This window comes from Nycticebus coucang, chromosome 6 (genome assembly GCF_027406575.1).
Source record: "Nycticebus coucang isolate mNycCou1 chromosome 6, mNycCou1.pri, whole genome shotgun sequence".
In the NCBI taxonomy this organism is placed as follows: domain Eukaryota; kingdom Metazoa; phylum Chordata; class Mammalia; order Primates; family Lorisidae; genus Nycticebus; species Nycticebus coucang.
Genome location: NC_069785.1, coordinates 80139065 through 80154822, shown reverse-complemented (window position 1 = coordinate 80154822; position 15758 = coordinate 80139065). Strand labels below are relative to the sequence as shown.

The 15758-nt window shown below is 52.4% G+C and overlaps 1 protein-coding gene across 2 annotated transcripts; it reads left to right on the top strand.

Moving 5' to 3' along the window:
• Positions 1–9551: 9551 nt before the first annotated feature.
• ISL2 (ISL LIM homeobox 2) lies at positions 9552–15417 on the top strand. Of its 2 annotated transcripts, none has more exons than XM_053595977.1 (6): positions 9552–9739; positions 10582–10771; positions 11054–11316; positions 13049–13332; positions 14131–14298; positions 14689–15417. In XM_053595977.1, the coding sequence occupies exons 1-6, from the start codon at positions 9682–9684 to the stop codon at positions 14803–14805; spliced, it is 1080 nt and encodes a 359-aa protein (XP_053451952.1). In that variant the 5' UTR covers positions 9552–9681; the 3' UTR covers positions 14806–15417. The 2 variants fall into 2 exon arrangements, with proteins under 2 accessions (XP_053451952.1, XP_053451953.1); XM_053595978.1 differs by having other exon boundaries at positions 9618–9739; positions 14758–15417.
• Positions 15418–15758: the final 341 nt, after the last annotated feature.

Below are 15758 nucleotides of genomic sequence, written 5' to 3'. Positions count from 1 at the left end.
GACAATAATTTTATGAAGAGTCTCATTTTTGACAATATGTGATCAATTGTTTTTCATTTGTTTTAGTATCATCAAGGCCACTTTCTACAATTGGTAAAGGGGTCCCCAAATCTACTAGATGTAAATCCACACACATCTGTGCAGGAGAGAGAAGCTTAGTACAATATTCAGTTTTCCTGCTGGGGAAAGAAAAGAGGCATCATTAACGTTCACATCAAACTGAACTCTGACAGCTGACAGTTCCTCTAACTGGAATCTAGAAATTAGAATCTGCTATAGGGAAAAAATCAGGGACCACATGAGTCATGGCAATTCTGATTATAAAGTCATGATCGCTAACCCGTGGGTGCCGGAGTAATGGAACGCAGCAGAAAAACCTGAAGTCACTCCACCCCAGGCAGGCACAACTCACAAAGAGGGGTGTTCCCTGCCATCTTGCTGTCTGTATCTCAGCCCAAATGTATTTTTCAACATCTTTAACAGTGAGTTACAAGTGAAGGATGTTCTTTTCCTCAGTCCTCAGGATTACAAATAGAAATTCTTCCCTTCAGCCCACGTAAATGGTTGAGATTAATTGATGGTTTAGCCACCCCCTCTGCCAAACCAGCCCGATCTCCCCATTTCTGGGGAGGAGAGAGGTGCCCTGCACAGCTCACATGCATGAGTCTTCCTTACAAGTCTCCTAAGGTCCCAACCAGTGTCCCCGTTCCCTGGGCCTTGCTTGACTCATTAATGAGCTAATCTTACCCCTTAATAGCTGTGTTCCTGCCATTTTCTAAATCTTTTCAGCACTACAAGAGGTTACCCTTTGCCCAGAGAATGCCCTCAGAACTCCTGGTACAAGGCTTCCCCTGCTTTCACCCAAACTTCTCTCCCAGTCCTTCCACCTGTCCAGCCCAATTGGCCTGCCTCAAGCGGCTGTGGGGTCTTCCCCATCTCCGAGGCTTCGCTTGTGCCATGGCCCAGCTTCATCCCTGACTCCAGCCTCTCCCAGCTGCTCCCATTTCCCCCCAAATGCAGTTGACTCCCACTTTTGTCTGCCAGAATGTTCCTCCCTCCTAACAGACATCCCTGCTCCTTGTCTGTCTGGAAGAATCAGACTCATCCTCCAGAGCTCAGATGCGATGCCACAGGCTCCAGGAAGCCTTTCCAACCATCCCACTGTGGGCTCCCTCCTTTGCTTTCTGCAGGTCTGTATCTGTAACTGCAGGTCACTGCTCACTGTGGTCACCTTCCCAACCTTCAGCTTCCCACTCCCTACTGAGCTGCCTGTTTCTTTTTTTTGTTTTAATTTCAGATTAATTTGCATTTGTTAGGTAAAGTTCAAGTTATAGTTGAGCCCTTCACCCAGGGGTTGTGCTGAACACCCTTACATTGTAAGCTTGCTGATTCCACCCTCCCATTTCCTCTTTTCCTCCTTCCTCCTCCCCTGCACTTGAATTTGTGTTTTGTGTGTGTGCCATTGTTTATATATTAGTTTCACACTAGTATTGAGTACATTGGATACTTTCTTTTCCATTCTTGTGATATTTTACCAAGAAGAATGTTCTTAGGCCAGGTAGCTCACACCTGTAATCCTAACACTCTGGGAGGCTGAGGTGGGTGGATTGCTCGAGCTCACGAGTTTGAGACCAGCCTGAGCAAAAGGGAGACTCTGTCTCTATACAAATAGAAAAACTGAGGCAACAGGATCGCTTGAGCCAAAGAGTTGGCGGTTGCTGTGAGCTATGAGGCCACGGCACTTTACCCAGGGCTACAGCTTGAGACTCTGTCTCAAAAAAAAAAAAAAAAAAAGAAGGGCGGTACCTGTGGCTCAGTTGGTAGGGCGCCGGCCCCATATACCGAGGGTGGCGGGTTCAAACCTGGCCCCGGCTGAACTGCAACCAAAAAATAGCTGGGCGTTGTGGCAGGCGCCTGTAGTCCCAGCTGCTTGGGAGGCTGAGGCAAGAGAATCGCTTAAGCCCAGGAGTTGGAGGTTGCTGTGAGCTGACTACCGAGGGTGACAAAGTGAGACTCTGTCTCTACAAAAAAAAAAAAAAAAGAAAGAAAAGAATGTTTTCAACTCCATCCAGGTTAATACAAAAGATGTAAAGTCTCCATCTTTTAATGGGTGAATAGTATTTCATGGTGCATATATATATACACACCATGGTTTGTTAATCCATTTATGGGTTGTGGGTACTTGAGTTGATTGCACATCTTAGCGATTGTGAATTGAGCAGTGATAAATATTCTGGTGCAAATGTCCTTGTGGTAAAATGTTTTGTTTTGTTTTGTTTTTCCTTCTGGATAGATACCTAGGAATGGTATTGCAAGATCAAATGAAAGGTTTACTTTTAGCTCTTTGAGGATTCTCTATGCTTCTTTCCATAGAGGCTGTATTAGTTTGCAATGCCACCAGAAGTGAAAGTGTTCCCTTTCTCCACATCCAAACCAGCATCTGCAGCTTTGAGACTTTGTGATGTGGGCTCTTCTCACTGGGGTTAGGTGATAGATATCTCAGGGTGGTTTTGATTTGCATTTCTCTGAGAATTAGAGATCGTGAGCATTTTTTTGTGTTTGCAGCCTGAGGCCTGGCCCATTTGGTAAGAAGCTGTCTTCTTTGCAAAACAGCTGCCCCATCCTGGCTTGGTGAATCTATTCCTTCTGGAGGTCAGCTTCTTCCTCTTTTTTTCTCTCCCTTTCTTTCTCACTTTGCCCAGTACCTGGATCTCAGCAAGGGGAGAATTATTTCTAGAAAAAAATGGAACACTAGAAGTCCAGCGCACCAGGTTGCCGCTGACAGAAACCAGGGAGGAGACCAGTGCCCTTGGTCAGAACCACTCCCAAGCTAAGCTAGCTAGCCCGGGTTCCCCCTTCTGGAAAGATGGGGAAAATGCAACTTTCCCAAAGCCACCAGCATCTCTTTCCAAGGGTCCCCTCTTCTCCTGAAACCTAGCTTTAGCAGGTTATCCCTGCCACTACCTTCATGATGTGCTTTGAAAAGAAACAAAGGCTCCTATAACATACAGAGGGTGCCAGAAAAATGTATACATATTTTAAGGAAGGAAGACACTGTATTGAAATTGTAATACTCAATATATATTGGTAACAGAAGTTGAAATATAAGTCATGTTGACCACCTCTTGTAATTGCAGAAGTCAAATGCGACTTGAGTATTACAGATTTAATACAGTTTTTTTTCCCAGTGTGTTTTTGAAACAGAGTCTCACTCTGTCTCCCTTGGTAGAGTGCTGTCATAGCTCACAGCAACCTCAAACTTGTGGGGTAAAGGGATTCTCTTCCTTCCACTTCTCCAGTAATTGAGACTACATAATGCTGGCTGGTTTTTCTACTTTTAGTAGGAATGGGGCCTTGCTCTTGCTCTGGCTGGTCTTGAATTCCTGAGCTCAAGCAATCCGTTCGCCTTGGCCTCCCAGAGTGCTAGGATTACAGGTGTGAGCTACTATCCCCAGCCAAAATATGTATGTATTTTTTAGCACACTCTGTGTGTATGTATATACGTGTGTATATTCGTGTGTGTGTGTGTGTGTGTGTGTGTGTGTGTGTGTGTAGTGTCTAAGCTGAACTTGAACTCCTGGGCTCAAGCAATCCTCCTTCTTCAGCCTCCTGACCAGTGGGGACCAGAGGTGTGCACCGCCACACCTGGCTTTTCTCATTTGTTTTTTAGAAAGGGGTTCATTTTTCTTCTCCTTCTAGAATGACCCCATGTGGTTCTTCTACAAGAGGGGAGGCCTGGTCCAATGGCTTAAGAAGAGAGGTGGGGTCTTACCCCCTATCCCAACAGTAGCAGAATCCCATTTACCTGCTGGGTAACAGGTCACCAGGCCTCCATTTCCTTTCTGATATTCATGGTGAAGGGTAATGCTTTTCCCACTAGCAACTCATCCTCTGTGTTCGTGGGTGTTGTGAGTGAGTGGGAGGCAGCCTGGGGCAATGATTCTGTAAGTCATCCTCAGAAGCAGAGAGCCTGGTTCCAATCCTGGCTCATGAGCTTGCAACCTGGGGCAAATTACTTTACCTCTCCATGCTGCCATTTCCCCATCTGTGGAAGATAGTTTTAATGATGGTAACTCCTTCCTGAGATGGTTGTGAGGATGAGGGCAGGAGTGCATGTGGAGCACGTGGCCCTATGTTACCAGCATGATTGGAAGGCTGCAGATGTAGGTCGGGCCAGCATCCCTCCCCTCATCTGTGAGTCCATGGAAACCAGGAGACTAAATATGTCTGTCCTGGGAAAGTCTCCGGAGTCGGTAAGCCAGGAAGGCAGTTGTGCTGGTGAAGGTTAAGTGCTGGTGTAGCCTAGAGAAGCTGCGCGGCTCCCAGGAGAGGGTCTGAGCTTGCCTGTGACTCTTCTGCACCACCAGGTAGGGGGAGTGCAACTCCTCTCTGGGCTGCAGTTTGTTATCTGTCCAACAAAGGTCTGGAAGAGTCTCCAAAGGCTCTTCCAGCCTTCTAGTTCTGGAGTTCCAGAAAGAAAGAAGAAAAAAAGGGTGAGGAAGATTGACTAAACTAAACTATAAAATAATAAATGTCAACTTGTTTTTGGTGATTTGGCCTATTTTGGCCATCTGCTCCCAGCCCCTGCCTCCCAGGCCTCATACTTTCCTGCTCTTTCTCTCAGGTCTTATTTTTTGTTTTTTTGCTTGTTTGTTTGTGTTTGTTTTGTTGTTATTTTGGTTTGATTTTTGGTATTTAAAATGTATTTTAATGAAAACACATTCTCACCATCTTCCTTCCTTCCTTCCTTCCATCCTTCCTTCCTTCTTTTTTTTTTTGTAGAGACAGAGTCTCACTTTACTGCCCTCGGTAGAGTGCCATGGCATCACACAGCTCACAGCAACCTCCAACTCCTGGGCTTAGGCGATTCTCCTGCCTCAGCCTCCCGAGCAGCTGGGACTACAGGCGCCCGCCACAACGCCCGGCTATTTTTTGGTTGCAGTTTTGGCCGAGGTCGGGTTTGAACCCGCCACCCTCGGTATATGGGGCTGGCACCCTACTCACTGAGCCACAGGCGCCACCCCGTCCTTCCTTCCTTCTTTCCTACCTTCCTTCCTTTCTTCCCTTCCCTGTTTCTCTCCTTCCTTCCTTCTCTCCATCTTTTGAGATGAGATCTCACTCTCACCCAGGCTGGAGTTCTGTGGCATCAGCCTAGCTTACAGCAACTTCAAATTCTTGAGTCCAGTGATCCTCCTGCCTCAGCCTCCTGTGTAGCTAGGACTACAGGTGCCTGGCACAATGCCCAACTAATTTTTTATTTTGTGTAGAGATGGGGCTTGCTTTCATTCAGGCTGATCTTGAATTCCTGACCTCAATCGATCCTCCCTCCTCAGCCTCCCACAGCACTAGGATTAACAGGCATGAGCCACCATCTTTAAATAAAAACAATTTGCCTTTTTTAATCTGAAGCTGCTTTGGCATTAGGATTTACTTGCTTTCTGCTCCACAGGTGTCATACGCCACTGCACTGCTAATTCCCCAGTGCTTGAGGGTCATGTTAGACAAGACTTCTGTTGGAAGCCCTTGGGGCAACTTCAGGGCCTTGATTCTTACCAAGTATTTAAGCACTTTCAGTTTTGCATTGACTGAAGTGATATTCTTGTGAACTTGATGGGTATGTGCCTTTTCTTTCTTTTTTTTTTTTGTAGAGACAGAGTTTCACTTTATGGCCCTCGGTAGAGTGCCATGGCATCATACAGCTCACAGCAACCTCCAACTCCTGGGCTTAAGCGATTCTCTTGCCTCAGCCTCCCGAGTAGCTGGGACTACAGGCGCCTGCCACAACACCTGGCTATTTTTTGGTTGCAGTTCAGCCGGGGCCGGGTTTGAACCCACCACCCTCGGTATATGGGGCCGGCGCCTTACTGACTGAGCCACAGGTGCCACCTGGTATGTGCCTTTTCTAATCCGAGCATATTTGTTTATAACTTTTTCTTAATATGGATGTCTTTCTGTACGTTTTATTCTGGTAACAATATGCAGCTTATGAAGGTTCTGTGGATTCCCACCATAGTTTTCATGATCTGCTGGTGAAAGCTGAAACACTCTGGGATTCTTGACTTGGTAAATTTGTGATAAATCCCATCTGTCATAGTCTATTGCCTGCCTGAGAACCTCTGAACTACCGAGAACAAAATCCCTGCTATAAGTGCCATGATTGTCTCTTTAGAGGTGGCACCTGATGCATGGTCAGCCTGAACTTCCTGTCAGGGTAGGAGCTCCTATCACAACAGTGTGAATAACCACCTGTTCTTTTCTTTCTCAGGAGTCTTTGCACAGCAAAGTCTCCTATCTTTTAGGAGAATTTTGAGCAGAATTTTAGGTAGCAGTGAAGAGGACATTTTATGAAGAAAGAATCAGGGAGACTTCTCTGTGCTTCTGAAATCTTTCCAGGAGGGCAGTCATAGCTGGGGCTAGCTTTATGGCAGGGGTCCTCAAACTTTTTAAACGGGGGGCCAATTCACTGTCACTCAGACCGTTGGAGGGCCGGACTATAGTTTAAAAAAAAACAACTATGAACAAATTCCTATGCACACTGCACATATCTTATTTTGAAGTAAAGAAACAAAACAAGAACAAATACAATCACACCACCTCATGTGGCCCATGGGTTAATGGGATTATACAGAGCTGTGGCTCTCAAGCCACTCTTCTCAATAAGAGAGGAGGCTTCTGGGTCTCCTATGTGTTTTATTCTGGGGTCTGAAGAGTGTGTGGCCCCCTCCTCACCACAAGGGTACCCTGGGAGTAGCCATGGGACAGAAAGCCAGTGCAGGGCTAGATCACTGGCGCCCTGTGGCTGTGCCAGGCAGATATTCTTTCCCCCCTCTCAATGCTGGTTTCCCAGGGGTGGCTACAACCCAGAAGACATACATGGAGGGGTGCAGAAACAGATTCCTGCTTTTCCAACTCCAGAGAGGAAAGAAGTGAGTCAGTGGTGGAGCCAGGCTCATGTGGGTCTTCAATGGCATAGTGAAAAAAGCAGGGGAAATGAAACCACACAGACCTGGGTTCAGTGCCAGTTCTGACTTGCCCTGCAAACTAAGGCAATACTTTCCCCTCTGTGAGCATCAGTTTCCTAGGGGATTGAATGGGTCTAATAATACCCACCACTTAGCATTACTGTAAAGACCTAATAGGTTAATAACAGGGGTTTTGTACACCACAGTGCTGAACAAATATTTGTTCTTGACCTGACTTCTTGGCATCCCAGGAAAGGTGACTAAAGGACTGGTTTTTCTTGGTGTGAAGGAGGACTTTCTCTGGGGCAGGAAAGGATTAAAGGTTGGGCCTGGGATTCCAGCCTGGGGGAGTTGCCCTCTCCTAGCCAGCATCCTGCTCCCCTTAATTATTGATTTGCTGGCTCTTGGCCTGGTACAGGACCTGAGAGTTCTGGGAGCCAGGCCTGGCCGTGGGTGCACCTTCTGGTCCCACACTCAAGCATACACACCACACACCCTCTCCCAGCCCCCAGATTGAGTACTCACATTCACAGATACCACCTGTGCACAAAGTCGATACACAGAGGACACATTTCCAAATCTCATCTGCACAGCAGATTCACATAGAGAAAAATATACAACGAAAGTATCAGATGACATACACACGGAGGTGTAGATACTCCTCCCTCCCCCTCCCCCCCCCCCCCCCGCCAGACGCACTCAGGCACCCTGTGCAGAGCGGCTCCCTGCACAAAGATACAGCCATCATAAGTCTGGTGATTAACACAGATTGAACGCTTGCTACCTGCCAGGTAAGCCTTATTGTTGTAAGCCTTTCCCAGAGAAGTTTGTTTAGTTTTACATAGTAGAGACAGCTACTAAACCCCACTTTATAGATGAGGAACACAAGGGAAGGGGAATTAAAATAAGATGCTGGAGGTCACACAAGGGACCTGGTGCAGACACGCAAGGACACCCGCCCCCTTGCTCCTCTTGGTGCATTTATTTACATAGATCAATAAATTCAGAAGCAGCATTCTCCCAAATCCAGACCCCCGAACGCTGTTTGGGGCAGTAATGGTCAAAGATGTAAGAGACGGCCTCTTGGCTGAGGGGTTGGTAAGCTGTGACAAAGAGCCCGACTAGTGAGAGGACTAGACGTTCCAAAGGTGAAGGTGGTGGTCAAAAGCCTCATGATACCGACAGCAGCAAGTGATGAGGTTCCCTGGCCGCGCGGTGAATCACCACGGACGGGAGACGTTAGTTTGCGCTCAGGGCCTAGCCCTAGCTGCACCCATCTCCCGGGGAACAGCCCGGAGCCTGAGGCCAATGAGCCTCAGGTTCTTAGCAGAAAAGTCAACAGGGCCCGACCCTGCCCTTGGGCAGATAGGCGGGCAGATCTCGAATTCCAGGAGAGACGCTGAATCCCCTAGGCGTCCCCCCTTCCCGCACCTTCACCTAGGTGCGCACCAAATTCTGGATAGCTTTTTAATGGGAAAACAACAACAGACACTGTGGTAGGATATCTGTTATTTATAATTCATGGGCTGGTCTTTGAATCCTTTAAAACAAAACCAACAGCGATTTCTTTGAAAGAAAGAATGCCCGTACTCTCTGCTTTTAAGGCGTGGATTTTCGAAGGACTGACACGGTACTGTAAATCACCCAGCGCGTCATATGAGCTTCTGATTATTTGCATTGCAGTTGCTTTGTGGAATGAAGCAGAAGGGTTCGTAAAAATCTATATTCTGCTAAAGTGAGGCGCACATTCTACCCCAGCAGTATTCCTAGAAGGACCTATGCTATTTGGGTGAGAAAGGATGGGGGGGTCAAATAAAAAAAAAAAAGAAAGAAAGAAAACCAAGAAGAAGAATGGGAGGAAGAGGAAGAAGAGGAGGAGGTTAAGACGCAGCAGCAGCAGAATCAGGACCCGTTCCCTGCGAGGTCTTTGGAGCCTGCGTTGTGGCGCTACACACCTAATGCTCCCACTTGGAAGTTTTCTGCAGGCTGCGCGGTGGGAAATCTAAATGCAGTTTATTTAAACCTGGGTAGTCATTCTCTGATCTCTCTCTCTGAACCCCAAGAACAAAGGCACGTAAGAGAAAGGTGACCGACTGGGCTTTAATGGTCCTGTCCAAACGGCTCTCCCTCTCCCCCCGGCTCACTTGTCCCGAGAAGGGATGTTTAATTTCTTATTTATAAAAGAAGGGAGCTTTTAAAGGACAGCCTCCCTCACCCCCAGGTACCCATCACCCTGCTCCAGCGTGCCAGGGAAACTCGCCCCGCAAGTCCAGGAGGCAGCTCCGCGGCTGCGGTGACGCTCAGCCCGAATTGCCAGACCCGGGGCTGGGGAGAGGATCCTTGTACATTTCGGGGGAGGAGGGCTGCGCTCCATTGTTCACTCCGGGCCAATCAGGATTTGCCCACTTCCTCCCAGCCAATCTCCCTTCATCCTCCGCCTTCCAACCAAGCCACCCCGCCCATCAGCCCCCAGGTTCCCATCACCTCCCTTGCATCCCCAGCGGTTCTGGGGAAGCTTCGTGACGCCACAGGTCCCGCCCCCAGCTCCGGCCCGGGGCGAGTGCGTGCTGACGTCATGCTGCGTGCGGGCCGGTGCGGAATCGCTCCTGCAACTCCGCGGGGCAGGAGGAGTTAGTTAGCAAAGCGCGGAGGCTGGTCGGGAGACCCTGGTCCTTCTGCCCTTGGCCGCACACTTTGCTTGCGCACATCTCTTTTCTGCATGGTGGATATTATTTTTCATTATCCTTTTCTGGGTGCTATGGGGGATCATTCCAAGAGTAAGTCTTCCTGTGTGTGTGGGTGTGTATGCCTGTGCTTAATATGCAAAATTTTCTAATGCAGAAGAATGTTTAGCGGATTCTACAAGTGGCTTCTATTTGACAGGCTACTTTAGACGAGAAAAAAAAAATAAAACGAATGCATTTCTCCTGCAGGAGTGCTTGTCCTTTGGAATTCTATTGTTTTATTTCATAATTAAACACTATTTTTCAAGGCGGCTAGGCGGACTTCAGGCTATGAAATCTGCTTCTGTTTTGCGCAAAGGCAATTAGGTTTGATTTAGGGATGTGGCTTTTTTTGTTTGTTTGCATGTCTTTTGGTCTTTCAAAGCTAGGACGATCTCTCCCGCCTGATGTAGTGTAGTTAAACGGGGAAGTGTGAGAAAGGATGAGCGGGGATTCTGCTGAAAGCTGATGTGTTGGGGCGGGGCGGGAGGGGGTCACCGTGAGTGGGAGTGTGCGGGCGGAAATGCCGGGACCTCGCCGGGCGGTATAGCTGCCGAGGCGTCCACAGGGCTGGGCTGTGTATTTACATCCTTCTTGCCTTCGTGTCAGCCTTTAGTGACAAGACACGTCCATAAAATGACTGTGTTCAGTGAATGTAATAGGGAAGATATTTGGGGAGGTGGTGTGAAAAGAGACAGTCTTCACAAATTCAGAAGATTTTGGGTTTTTTCGTTTTCAATAGTCAGGACCTTTAGAAAGCTCATCTCCGTTCCTTGTGGTCGCAATTCTTGAAAGAGCCAGTGAGAGAGTGAGCGGGTGGGGTTGGGGCTGGAGGGGCCGAGGCCGGCGGAGCAGGGCAGCCAGGCCTTACGTGGCCCTGCGCCCTTCCCCGGCAGAGAAGCCCGGAACGGCCATGTGCGTGGGCTGCGGGAGTCAGATCCACGACCAGTTTATCCTGCGGGTGTCGCCGGACCTCGAGTGGCACGCCGCCTGCCTCAAGTGCACCGAGTGTAGCCAGTATCTGGACGAGACGTGCACGTGCTTCGTGAGAGACGGGAAGACCTACTGCAAGCGGGACTACGTCAGGTGAGGCCGGCGGGAACCGGGTCGGCTATGGCCTACTCGGCCCGGGCTCCGGCATTGCGGCGCGTCCACGCACCTCCGCCCGCAGCTGAGACGGCCGCCCCCTCCCCGAAAGCGCGCCGCGGCGCGTCTCTGGGCCTGGGGAGCCCGGCAGGCGGGTCGCCGCTGCAGCCTCCTAGTGGGCCACGAAGCGTCCCAGGAGCGCACGCCCGGAGCCCGCGGCAGCCTGGCTGGGGAGGGCGACCGCAGGCCGGTGCTGACACCGCCCGCGCCTCGGGCCCACAGGCTTTTCGGCATCAAGTGCGCCAAGTGCCAGGTGGGCTTCAGCAGCAGCGACTTGGTGATGCGGGCGCGGGACAGCGTGTACCACATCGAGTGCTTCCGCTGCTCGGTGTGCAGCCGCCAGCTGCTGCCCGGGGACGAGTTCTCGCTGCGGGAACACGAGCTGCTCTGCCGAACCGACCACGGCCTCCTGCTGGAGCGCGCTGCATCTGGCAGCCCGCGCAGCCCCGGCCAGCTCCCCGGGGCCCGCGGCCTGCATCTGCCAGGTAAGCCGCTGTGAATGGTGCATGCATACGTGTGAGTAGCGGGTGCTTGTGTTCCTAAGGAGGTGTCACTTGTGTGTGGTTCTGTCTGCTGGGACGGTGTGTTTTCCCATAGGAGTGCCCAGCTGTGTGCTAACTCTGTTCGTGTGTGCGGGGGAACAAATCGCGAGGGAATGAGTGTGTGAGCGCGGGGAATTATGCAGAACTGTGTTCTCCGTGACTAGGATATGGGACACACCGTATTAAGAGCGGAAGGGTGAATGACAACAGGAAATCTTACGAGGTGTTGTCTGGGGGGCTTGTATTCAGAATTTGTTGGATGAATACGTGTTGTCATAGAGAGAAAATCGGTTTGGCCAGGGGTGTGTACATAAGGAATGCAGCTCCCAACTGGGAGCTGGGCCAAGGCTCAGCCAGACTGGGGCACGCTGGTAAAAAGTCGACAGCCCCACATACAGGGCGTCTGTGTTTGGCCCAGTTTGATTAACAACTTAGCTGAATTTTTCTGGGTGTATGTGTGTAAAGGTACAGTGTACTTTGATATCATTGAAAACACTTAATTAGGATGTTCTGTTTCATAACCAGGCAGTTGTCCAGAGGTGGGGTCTGAGTGTGCAGCCACAGGCTGGTGGGATGAAAGAAACAACGGTGTCTCAGCCCCAGGCCCCAGCTCCTCCCAGGCAGCCTCCGGCCTGCAGCACAGCTCTCCAGACCAGGCTGAGCCTCTGGGTGCTGCGGCCTGGCAGCCCTCCTCCCCTCTCTGCATCTCCTTGTCCTCCCGATGGAGTGAGGAAATTGGGCTGGATGGGCAATTTGTAAATATTTGTCCAGACCTAGAATTGCCTAAAGGGAGATATAAATCTAAACAGTTCAGCATCTGAGTGTGTAGGCCAGGTTTGGAAGGGGAGTGAAACAGGATGAAGGGGGTATTGAGTGCATCCTGCCTCGGATGTCAGAGGGGCTACCCTTTGTTTCGGCCTGTGGGCTGGGGGAACCAGGCACTATGTCCCCGGGATTGAAAGAACCCCAGGTCAAGAGAGGAGCACGCGGCCGCAGCTCACCCCCGCCTGGACCTTGAGGGTGCTGGAGGCCCGGGGGCCCTCGGCCCGAGGGCGGGCAGGAAGGAAGCATTCCAGGCCCTGGAGACCTGTGCGTGTCCCAGACCCGAGCCCCGGTCTTCCCAACACAGGGCTCTGCACTATCCGAGGGGGCTCTGACCGAGGGGGAAGGGCTCTCATAGGCCCCGAGGGCGGGCTGTAGTCCCCCAGCCCCGGAGCAGCGCCGCGCCCCGGCGGGTCCGCATAGGTTTCTTTACTCCGCAGAGTCCGGGGCGCGCCTCCTCCCTCTTTTCCTGAAACTTCCTCTTCTTCCGGAGGGTTTCTCTCGCCCCTCCGGGCCCAAGCAGGCTCTCCCAGGGTCTGGTACCGGAAGGAGGCATAGCCCGGAGTGGCCATTCCTGTCCCGCCGCGGCCTGTCGGAGCTCCCGAACCCTGCTGGAGCTCCGGAGAGATAGTTGTGGGGCATTCTGGCCCAGGCGAGAGCCAAAGGGTGAAAATGCCAAGCTCCCTCCGGGTAAGGCGAACAGCCTGAGAAAGAGACGAACAATAAAACGAAATAAACGGAATAAGAGAGAAACGAAATCGGGCCAGGGAGGGCTCGGCCGCCCAGAGGCTGGGTGCTTGGGCGGGAGGTAGGGGGCCTTTCGCTCACTTCTTGCCCCACCCTGTCCTCGCAGACCCGGGGTCGGCCCGGCAGCCCTCGCTGCGCCCGCACGTGCACAAGCAGCCGGAGAAGACGACCCGTGTGCGGACGGTTCTCAACGAGAAGCAGCTGCACACTCTCCGGACCTGCTACGCCGCCAACCCGCGGCCTGACGCGCTCATGAAGGAGCAGCTGGTGGAGATGACCGGCCTGAGCCCGCGGGTCATCCGCGTCTGGTTCCAGAACAAGCGCTGCAAGGATAAGAAGAAATCTATTCTAATGAAGCAGCTGCAGCAGCAGCAGCACAACGACAAGACGGTGAGGTGTCGCGCGGCCGCAGGAGCTGGTCGACTAGGGCCTCGCGTTGCGCCACAGTGTCCGCGTGGGGTTTTCTGGGCGAGCTCTGGGGAGATCAGGGGCGAATTGGACTCTTCAAATAGCGTGTGTTTGTACCTTCAGAGCAAGGCTTGCCTTGAGGTTTAAGGTTTAAGGCAGTGGTTCTCAACCTTCCTAATGCCTCGTAATGCCGCGACCCTTTAATGCAGTTCCTCATTGCGGTGACTCCCAACCATAAAATTATTTTCATTGCTACTTCATAACTGTAATCTTGCTACTATTATGAATCGTAATGTAAATATCTGATATGCAGGATGTATTTTCATTGTTACAAAGGGGTCGCGACCCACAGGTTAAGAACTGCTGGCTTAAGGCTTCCTAATAATTTTGTATGATGTTGGGTCTTCTCCTGGTCCCAGCGGCAGCCAGGAGTTGGGAGTCCGGGCGCAGGAGGAGCCCAGGCGGCAAGGCTGTGTGCAGCGTCCGCACGTTGGGCTGGCTGGTTGTGTCCTACTCTCAGCGTATGTGGCCGGGGATGGGATCTCAGGCCTTGCCTTCCCTTGCTGGGTGATTGGTTCCCAGGACTGAGGCAGGTCTACGGTGGCGGGTTAGCGGACTCCAAGGTGTATTCAGTGGAGAAGAGCTCTTCTGAGTGCACCCCTCAAACCAATACAGGCCCCAATTCTTGCCCCAGGGCCTGGAGCGAGCCCCAGTCTTAAAGGTGGCAGGAAAGGCAACTCGCCTAACTGGAGCGCCCGCCGCCTTCTGCTTGATCCGCAGAGCCTCCAGGGACTGACCGGGACGCCCCTGGTGGCCGGCAGCCCCATCCGCCATGAGAGCGCCGTACAGGGCAGCGCCGTCGAGGTACAGACGTACCAGCCGCCGTGGAAAGCGCTCAGCGAGTTCGCCCTTCAGAGTGACCTGGACCAACCTGCCTTCCAGCAGCTGGTGAGGCCTGAGGCCCTGCCCTCCCCCCGCGGACCTCAGGGCTCTGGGTGTTGAAGATTTAGCCTCTTAGCCACTGCGGGAAGGAAAGGGAAGCTTTCCTTGGGGTGAGGGGCAGGAGACAGCTCTGGGCAATGGGGGAGGAGGACAGTGGCTGGGCCTGCAAGGTCTCCCAGGATTAAAGTGAACACCGGAGAGGTCGTGGGATTAACCAGCCCCACCCCCACCCTAATCCCCCTGCGTGCGCCTGGGGACTGGCCTCCTTTTCGGCAGGGCTTGCTCTCAGCCGGCGGCCGGTCCCCAAGGGACACTCACCAACTCGGAGCAGCGGCTCCGGAACGCTAGCTCGGGTGCGTCTTTACCCGCTCCTTCCCGGTGTCTCCACCGCCCCAGGTCTCCTTCTCCGAGTCTGGCTCCCTAGGCAACTCCTCCGGCAGCGACGTGACCTCCCTGTCCTCGCAGCTCCCGGACACCCCCAACAGTATGGTGCCGAGTCCAGTGGAGACGTGAGGGGACCCTTTCCTGCCAGCCCGCGGACCTCGCATGCTCCCTGCATGAGACTCACCCATGCTCAGGCCATTCCAGCTTGGAAAACTCTCTCGCTTGTGTAGTTACCATTATTGTTATTTAACGAGAGAGGATCCAGAGACGGTCAGGACAGTCCAAAGCACCAGGACGCAAGCTGCTTTCACCAGACTTGAGACCCCGGCTCCGAGGACTTTTAGTTTCTCAGAATTTGAGACTTAGGAGGGTTAGCTCTGCCCTCCGGCCACGGCGGCTCCGCCTCTCCACGCCCCACGCACGTACCTGGCGTGAACCCGCGGGGCCCGCACCGCACTGGGCTCTCCCCGAGCTCGCCCACGCGGGCTCCTGCCCTGACCCTGCCCCGCGTTCCAGGCGGAAAACAAGGGGACAGCCTAAAGGAACGGACTCAACCCCCCAAAGCGCATGATTGCTGGAAAAAAGTAGAAACGAGACTTTCGTTGAAAATGTTTTAAATTATCATTCGACGGAGGACAGTGTGTGAGCCTTTGCCGAACAAACGTAAGTTATTGTTAATTTATTGTGAGGACAGCCAGTTCATAGTGGGACGAATATTTTGGTCTTAATAAAAAATAATAATCGGTGCGATGCTGCTCCTTTGTGCTGTCGGCGCAGCGGGAGGGCTGGAAGAGCTCAGGCTCTAGGATTGGGGTTGTTTCAAAGAAACAAGTCTCCGCGGACTGCACGCTGGGCCACGCGTGGCCCCCGCCTGCTCCTCGCGTGCAGCTGGCCCGCGTGCTACCGCGCGGCCGCGGCCGGGGGCGGGCCGGGCGGGGATTGGGCGCTGTGCGGAGGTGGGGGCGGGGCCTGCCGGTGCGCCTGGAGTTGCGCGCGAGCGCCAAGGCCCTCCCGGAAGCCGGAGCGGGCTCCCTGACGGCGGCCACCCGGGAGCCTCGGGGGTGGGGTTGACCACGTTTGGG